The following is a 9,597-nucleotide window of genomic DNA, read 5'->3' on the forward strand; positions in this document are numbered from 1 at the left end:
GGCTCGGCGGCGGCGGGTGTCAGGCTCGACAGCGGTGGGAGCCAGCCTCGACGGCGGCGGTTGCCAGACGCGGTCGTGGTGAGCAGGCGGGAGCCAGGGCGGCGCGGCAGGTCCAGGCTCGACGGCGGCGGGAGCTAGGCTCGGCGGTGGCGGGAGATGTTGACCCTCTCCACTCCAACTTTGCCTTATCCAGTTCGATTTTGCTGTCTGTATGGATTTTGCCTTTCATTTGCCCCTGTCAACTCCAACTTATGACAAATAATTAGATTTAGACTTAATACCATGGATTTGCTTAGAGTATATGACATTACATTCTATTGTCCAATTCCCTAACCAAACACAAAATGGAACCATTCCATCCTAATTATTATCCTAACCAAACACTAGGACAGAACCATTCCATTACATTCCACTCCATTCCAAAACCAAACACACCCTAGATGCCACGAGTCTGAGATGTTCGTAGCCGTAAGGGCATATCTAGCAGGCCGACCCATCGGGTTCTGTGCTGTCCGAATCAGTCTGTGTGGACAGAGTGTCCGCCAACGCACGCTCCAGCAACACGACCGAAATGGATCGATCCATCCGACGCGACCTATTCATTCATCAAACTTGGAGAACAAATGCGTCTGTACGAACAGCGCGTGAATCACACGAGTGTCCGCCCGTTGGCCGTTGGGCCCGGCTTGTAAATGGACTACCAAAAAAAACGTACCCGCAGACTGAGGGGATATATATAAATTGATCGTAACACTGGGGTTCTACTAAAATGGAAATGTCCGTAAAATTTGTTCGTTCCCTATGGCATTAATTTTTCATATACTCATATTTTTTTGCATCTCTTAATTCTATGTCCCCAAAATGTGCTTGTAACGTTTGTTCAACGGTGTTTCTACCAATGGACTGGTGAATGAACTACTAGGTCTTTAAGATTTGTTTATTTCACCCGCATACTTAATGACAACAACCAAAGTTACATTGTTAATACACAAGTGTCTAATTTTGTAAGGCTAGCCATACTGCTAGTATCTTAGCTAGTATCATGCAGATTGGTCTCACAAAAATACTGATGTGATAGCTAATTAAGGAGGAGAGATGAGTTTAGAGTATCATAGGTGGATACTGTATCATAGCGCATACCACGAGGTTAATGCCAAACAAATCTTGAACATCAATTTGCATTGAGATTCTAAATAGCAATAAATATAGCATAATTATGATACTACTCCATGATACTATCCCTAATACTATCCACTATAGGGATAGTATCATACACAAGTATCATATGCATGATACTACTATATGATACTTAGCACTATGGCCAGCCTAAATATATTCAGCGTACAAGTATACTCACATTGCGTCAGCATTGAAGTGGGGCATGCAGGATCTCGCGAATATTTTATCTCTCTTTGATCTCAATATAGAACTTAATAGATTATTCACGCAAGATCATTTTGCCAAACCCTATTGGATGTTGTCTTTCCCAGCCACTAATATATAGACACATCAGCAGCCCAAGTGATGAGCTGGATTAATGTTCAAAATGGCCAAAATTTTAGTCAGCGACTAAATTAATAATTGACAAATCCGCAATACTACATGACATGTTACATTACTTAAAGGAACCTAGAAAAATTCGTTGGAGGGATACATAAAGATCAAGATCCGTTACATTGTCTTAATTTAGAAAAATCCAAAATTAAACAGAACATATAGCTTAGTTTATTCTTTAGTAAATTAATATAAATGGAAGTAGGTCAAAGTTTGTCAAACGAAAGATTTTCAGAAAAAAAATATCGAATGTACCTAGTGTTCCCTATGGGCGTTAGATTAATGAATGCAACAACATACATTTCCCCACCAAGTTCAGGTATACTATTTAGGTAATAGAAATTTTAAAAGATCACAATTCTAATTCTTTTTAATATTCATACTGCTCCTACGAACTAAAGAACATAATCCAAGACCTGTATGAAAATTCTAAATAAGAAATGGAATGATATAATCAATTTTCAAAAAACTGCAACATGATCTTTGATCTTACAAAAAAAAAAACCTTCTACGTCTTGCATGTACTCTCTCACAATCTTTCACTCTCTATGTCTCTCCCCTCTCTCTCTATGTCTCTCTCTCCTTCTAACTTATTTTTTTAAAAAAGTTCCTATACAATATTGTTCAAGCCAAGACATCTAACACAAATTTAATGTATTTTTAGAGTCCTATGTAATTCTAGAGGAGGCGACAAATGGTTTAATTGTGCAAGAAACCATGCATGCTACTCTCAACAGTCTATTTACCTTATTTATTTACACAGTCTATTTACCTTATTTATTTACACTAATTGCATGTTACTAATTCAGGTAAGAACTAATAACCACATCTAGCACAAGAGAAGCTTATGCACAACCAATCCACAAACATATCTTCTAGAGACAAAATTCCATGGTTAATATACGTGCACATAACTGAAATCCAATTTCACTTTAGACAATGGTCAAATAATTAACGGTGGCATTTGAAACTGATAATATTCTAAATTTTCGATGCATTAGCATGTGGTTTTGATTTTTCAACATGATACATATTGGTTGAGCAAAAACGGATTCTCAAATTTGGTAGAACGATGAATACTGCTCGAGCATTATGATATATACTTTTCATGCCATATACAAGTAATCCTTGTAACCCATTGTGCCAAAGTATCATCAATGTCCTAAGATTTTGTCTAATATACTCCATTTTCAACACTCTTTGTTGTTCTTCATTTCAAAACCTTGTATTCTAGTTTAATATGTTATTTATCTTTTGAGCAACTATTTGGTTAGCAACCTTTTTTTGTCTAATAGACCACTACTAACGAATAAACTGGCAGTAAATGCTATTTCTATATGAAAACTAGATAAAAGGATTGTGTGTTCGTACTGAGAGTCACTGAACCGGCGCCGTCCCTAATCGAGGCAAAGCTCCCGCCAAGACAAGCTTACATATAACGTGACCAACACATCGAACCAGGAGGGAAGGGGTCCAACCTCGTCAATGGTCATCTTTTCAGAGCACAAAAAAATATACTTCCTCCGTCTAAAAATAAGTATTTCAACTTTATCTAGATACAGATGTATCTCTAACTAAGATACATCTAGATATATCCGTATCTAGCCAAAAGTGAAACGCCTATTTTTAGATGGACGGAGTACCAAATTTTTTAAGAGAGAGCGTAGAATAAAACCAAATCTGCCTAGCTACCATCCCACTTCTCCGCCGTACAAAAACAAGTACAGGGTAGTAAAAGCTGATCCAGCTTACAACTATAACTATACCAGACCACCCCAGTCAAACCATTGGATACTAATAAACTCGTCACCATTGTACTGTTTGTACTTTCAAAACACCGAGGGCCGATGTTACCTCCCCCTCCAGGCCTCCACTCTTATAAACCCCCCATATGTGCTCCATTTTCCTTCACCGCTTTCATAGTTCTTTCTCTATTCTTCTCTGCTCCCTTTCCCAGCGTGCATTTTTGTTCTTTTGGACAAGCTTTCCTGTTTCGTGTTCTTCTTCTTGAGATCGAAGGACGAAGTTAGACATCTCTGTGGTTTATGCACACAATTGGCAACTGCCATTTGCTGTTTCTCTCGTCCAAAGCCATCTTCTTGCATCAAGTGGCGCCATGTCAACGGCCCAGAGCCCAGCGATCGCAGTGACGGCGGCGGCGGTGGAGAAGAGCAAGCACTGGGCTCCGCACGGCCCGGCGCTGACGGCCTGTCTCGTGAGCATCAACCTGCTCATGATCCTCCTCATCTTCTTCTACTTCTGGCGGTTCTTCTCCGGGAAGCGAGGTCCCTTGAACCCCGGCGGCGGAAACGACGAGGAGGCGTCGTCGTCAACGGCCGACAGTTCGCCGGTGACCTCGCCGAGAGGGTCCAGGCGCCTGACCGACCCCGACCAGCTGCCCGTTTCCGTGTACGACTCGAGCAGGGACGACGCCGCCGGCGGGAAGGCGGAGTGCGCGGTGTGCATCGTGGAGTTCCGGGACGGCGACCTGGCCCGGCTCCTCCCGCGCTGCGGGCATCGATTCCATGCGGCGTGCGTCGACGCGTGGCTGCGACTCCATTCCACGTGTCCGCTCTGCCGCGCCGACGTCGTTGCCCCGTCGGCCGCCGCTGCCGAGCCCAAGAACGGCGACCCCAAGGACGACGGCGGCGCAGAGTGCCCTGTGTGAGCTGGGCGGATGAGATCCACGCCAATGCAGAGGAGACTGGAGAGGAGCCGGAGCACGTAACGGCGGAAGGCGACAAGATTCATTCCGTCGGCGTCGATGTCCGTTAGCTCAAAAGTCGGCGAGGTACGGTTGGCTTTCGTCGTCTCCTGTTTTGCCGTGTTGATCGGTCGATCCTGTTATATTTTCATCTCAGTTTTTTGGGCCTATTTGAGGACCACCGAGGTGTACATATTTAGATCAGTCTTTTATATTTGATGCCCGTATGATTGAAATTGCAAGATTAGTAACAGACTGCGCAGAGACATAATTGGTTGTGTAATTAAGTTTGCCTGTAAATTAATAGGAATTTAAATTATGATCAACCTTTTGGTTGGTGAATTTCTGGAGGATGTGTGTGTCTGATACTATGCACTGTCCAGGATGGGAAATTACCATACAAAGCCATAAATCATTCAAAAAAATATACTTAGGGTGGTTATGCTAAAATGCATGATTCCAAAAACGCATAATCAGAAAGAAACATAAATGTGATAGAAATGGATGTGCATCATATTTGTAAACTTGGTTATTTAATTCACATGAATAGAAAAAACACAAGAATCCTAATAAATATCAGCAAACCAAATGTAATCACAATATTATTATGCGACTAAATACCTCTATTATTTAGTTTTTCATGTGATGGATTTTTTTTAAAGAAGTTCCAAGTGAACCGTCCCTTTGGTTTTCTGCCAAGATCGAAGGAGAAGTATTCATATGTTCTTTCTTTGCTCACTTTCTTTGAACCAAACAGATGACTAGTAGCAGCATCTCGGAAAGTTTCCTACGAATATGTTATCTGTTCATTTCACATTTACAACAAAGAAGCTCTAATATGATTTTTCATTGAAATTTACGAGGATTAGTGTTCACCTGAATTTTTTTTGTTGGTGGTTGCTTGATTTGTAGATGAATCCTATATGATTAATTCATAAGGATTTCTTGGTATACTACTACTTTTCATATACAAATTTACACCCCCTAATAATCTTCGAAAGATGGAAATTAATCGGAAATTCAATTCGGCTCCCGGGTGCGTATGCTCCCTCTACACAAAAATCATATTTCGAAGTGTCAAAAAAAATTAATTTTTTTTTTACATATAGATCTTCATAATATATGTGCGTTCGTCAAGTTTCACAAAAAACCAATATTTTTATGGTCTATGCAAAAAAGAGAAAACTTATCTTACAAAAAGCATTATTTTTAGCATTGAGTTTTGTCTTTTTTACAAACGTCAAATGACAAGTCGATTTTTTATAAAATAACTTTGTGAGCGCGTAGCACGTGAAGATATATGTGCAAACTTTTTGTACCAATTTTTTTGAAATTCAAAATGTATGCAAAATGCATTTCAAAATATAGGAAGCATATGCTCCCATGTTCCAAAACACCACTGAGTTCCCTTGGGGTAACTACCCATACTAGCTTCTACCGTCAGATGGACACCGGCAAGCAGCTATCAACAACACATGTTTAGAGCAAATTGCAAATCTCTACGTAAAGCTCTTTATATTGTCTTTGTGTGACGGAAAAAAGAGAGCAAAAACCGTGTAGGTTTCTGATGAACATGGCACTACATTCACGTGTTTCTCCTCTACCTAGCTATACATATGGGCAACTAATAACATGGTTGCACAAGAATGAGAAATGGTTTTTCATCCATGTAGAAGTGACAAGTGAGCTCATGTAGACTGTTAGTTCTGTACATGATTAAATTTATGAAATAAGCGAACTCAAACTTCTCAAGTGGAATCATCGTTAATTGCAATAGCGAGGATGGAATACCCAACCGGGTAGACCCATATGTCCGAGACGACCCACATTTTTAGGGAGGATTATGGCTCACTTACGGCCGCCCTCTGAAGGGCTTACACGATGAAGATTGGGAATGCTCCCCCCTAAGCCAGGTCCAATGGGAGTTCATATCCAAGATGGTTATGGATACTTGGCGTGCAAGGAAAGGAAGGATATTCGGCTCCTGCTAGGACTTGAACTACGAAACAAGTCGGGGTAGATTTGTAACCCTAAGCTGACCGTGTATAGCAGGAATCGTCTTAGAGGGCACGATTTTCCCAAACCCTAACTTACGCGCAATCATGTACTCTAATAGTTACTCTCAATATCATACGGTTTTTAGCAACAGAGACACTATTTGCGACACTATTTTGGAGTTTTCAAGAGATTGCTAGTCTAGCGATAACATAGGAGATTTTATGTCGTTTTATTGATAGAAAAATACAAACGACCGGAATCAATAAAGTACACAATCAGTAAGCATGTGGCAAAGTCGCAAACCACTAACATTTCCACACATGTACAGTACCTTGCGTGGGAACTGGGGTCATTGGTGTTGATGTGTTGAGTTGGCACCACTGTAGAACCACTAGGGTGCAAGCAACATTATGGGCACTCGCAAGAGTCAAGAGACAAATTATGGTTTCTTGCTGCTCCATCCATAGCCCATTCTCATAGTGTGTATTCCAGTTAATAGAGCCAGCTCACGATAACTTTGGGACTCACATCTAAGGCCATGTCCAGATGCCTGACACGAATAGACCGATGCACTTGGTTTTCATGTGGCTACTATGTGTTAAAAACCCTCACAGCGATCCGACATATTGGACCAGCTTCTCTACACCTATCTATTTGCGGTCCTAAATGAAGCCACGGATACATCACCGCGATCCGTCGGGTCTGCACACTCTACTTGCGGTCAAAAATTAAGCCACGGATACATCACCGCGATCCGACATATTGGACCAGCTTCTCTACACCTATCTATTTGCGGTCCAAAAGGAGTCGTGCATCCGCGTCCCCCATAACTATCAACCTTGTGCGGGCTCCGTACACTGCCCGTATGCCTTGCGCTCTGGCGTGCATTGACTTCCACCTCTGCGGTGGCTTGTTCCTCAGTCACGAGATGGTGCCGATGTCATTGGTACTGCTCCATGGCCGGGAGCGGCGTAGGAGATCTCCATTTGGCGGTCTCTAATACCTCCAGACCTCTCGACGACTCCGCATACGACGTCAACATTGATGTGGGACACCTTGGGCCCCCTCGCTTGGGTACCACACTACTATTCAGGGTTCCTCGGCAATGACCAGTTCAACTACGATGCTCCTCCTGCACCGGAAGTGAAGGTGGAGTAGGACGAGGAAGACGAGGAGGAGGAGGAGGTGTACTAGTGCGACAAAATCCCAAGAGAGGAGGATCGAGACGACACAGAGGACTACCTTGGCTACCTCGTGTACCTCGCGGAGAAAGCTAAGGAGGAGGCCATGGTGTACCAACTCCCCATCATGCAGGAAGGTATGGACGAGGAGGAAGCGCCCCCAAATAGTCACCGGCAGAGGCACCGACACTTCCGTATGGTGGGCGCCGGCACTGCATCCTCTATTTGGGGGTGCTGTTCCCACACCCCGGCGCCCCCAAACCGGCAGCCCCGATAGATGACTTGAATTAAAATCTCAAATAGAATCATATAAATTCGAATAAAAAGAAGAAACATTCCACAAACTAATACATAATTGGGAATAGTTGGGAACATGGTTTATACAAACTAAGACATAATTTGGAACATGGTTTCCACAAACTAATACTACCTCTGTCCATTTTTAGATGTCAAACATTTGTCTAAATTCGAATGTATCTGGACATTTTTTAGGCATAGATACATCCAAATTTAGACGAACCACTGGACATCTATTAATGGACGGAGGGAGTACATAGTTTGAACCATGGTTGACACAAATTTAAACATTGAAAAATGAGAAAACCTAACTACTATAGGCATCGCAGGTTTTGTGTGTTCGCTGTCAAGAAAGAATACTCCCAGTCACCCAAACTAGAAAATCCAGCAGGTGATGATAGCCATGTTGATCCTTTCGAGGAAGAACATCCAAAAACATGCGTGCCTATTTTCGCTGCGAAGAAACAACACTCGGTCGTCGTCCTCCCCGGCGCTGTCGCCGTGGTAGTGCCGGCGGCAGCGCGTCTCGTCGAACACCTTGATGCTCATGTCGGCCTCGCCAAGGTAGGAGAACGTGAGCATCAAGGTAGCTTCAAGGTGGAGGTAGCGTGCGAACTTCTCCCAGCCGGTGTGGAGGTACATCTTGCCGCGCGCATCGAAGATCACGTCCACAATCCACCGGCAGTAGCACAGGCAGCCTCCCGCAGATGCAGCGAGGTCGGCTCGTTGCCGGCGACGAAGTCAGCGAACTTGTCCGGTAGCCTCTGGATGCCGAGTAGGCCGCCCTTGAGGATGACGACGAACTCGAACATCACTTCCCGCTCCTCCTCCAGTGGATCCGATGACGAAGACGACAACGTCGCATGCGACAGCGAGCGTGCAGCTCTTCCGCGGCCACGACCACAACCACGGCTGCGACCTCGACCTCTACCAGACATGGCTTCGTCTCTTCAGATGGTGGCGGCTAGGGTTGGGGAGAGAGGCGCTAGAGTTTGTGTGGAAGGGAGGACGCGAGAGTGCCCTTTTTTTTTATTCCGGAGGGAGGAGGGGGAGCGGTGGCGCTCATTAACGCCGGCACGGAGAGCTAGGCGCGACGGGACGGTTTGTTGTGTGTCTGCGGAAACTGCACCGCCGCTGCGCGCCAATAACTTCCCTCGCGAGGTAGGCGACGGTTAGGTTAAAATTGAATGTGCCGCTGACGCGTCAGCCCCGCCACTCCCCACTGTCGTCGACTTTTGGGATGTGTGGCTGACAGGCGGCTCCCACGCCCAAAATTTTCCGCCTCGCGAGGCGCCGGTGCGCCCGATTCGCGCCCTTCGCCAAGGGGCCGGCAAGGGGTTGCCGGGGCTTCCATTGGGTTTGAAAAGGCGCCGGTGCTATTTGGGGTGCGCCGGTGTGAGCCCATTTTTGCTCCCGAACCGCAAAACGCTATCGGGGCCGCTATGGAGCGCACCGGTGGAGATGCTCTTAAGGCACTCCTAGGCCAGGCCCTTTGGGAGTGGCTGAATCGGCAACTTTTCCAGGCCAAGCCAAGTGGTGTCGTAAGGGAAACCCCCACGCGCAGGGGAGCTCGGCGCGAGATGCCGGGAGACCGCAAGATTCAGGTGCCGTTTCACGACAAAGCTAGGTGTCACATGTTCCTTTAGCACGAACCCAAAATCCCCGTTCCCCCCATTTTAGCGACGGCGTCGGCGGGGACGAAGATATACCCCACCGGCTAATTCCTTCTAGTTCGGCACCGTCATCATGAGGAGGAGCTCGTCCTCTATATCTCCGGCACAGAATGCTCAAAGCCATGTTCAATGAAGGCATGTGAACTTCTCCCTTGTCTCCAACCCCAGGTCGTCTCACTCGTCCAACATG

The 9,597-nt window shown here is 45.0% G+C and overlaps 1 protein-coding gene across 1 annotated transcript; it reads left to right on the forward strand.

Annotated features, from left to right (window-relative positions):
- Nucleotides 1–3,341: 3,341 nt before the first annotated feature.
- Nucleotides 3,342–4,524, forward strand: LOC124648916 (RING-H2 finger protein ATL39-like). The gene has a single exon (XM_047188598.1). It carries the CDS (start codon nt 3,671–3,673, stop codon nt 4,220–4,222), a length of 552 nt encoding a protein of 183 aa, XP_047044554.1. The 5' UTR covers nt 3,342–3,670; the 3' UTR covers nt 4,223–4,524.
- Nucleotides 4,525–9,597: the final 5,073 nt, after the last annotated feature.

The sequence above is a fragment of the Lolium rigidum genome, chromosome 4 (genome assembly GCF_022539505.1).
Source record: "Lolium rigidum isolate FL_2022 chromosome 4, APGP_CSIRO_Lrig_0.1, whole genome shotgun sequence".
Classification (NCBI taxonomy): Eukaryota; Viridiplantae; Streptophyta; class Magnoliopsida; order Poales; family Poaceae; genus Lolium; species Lolium rigidum.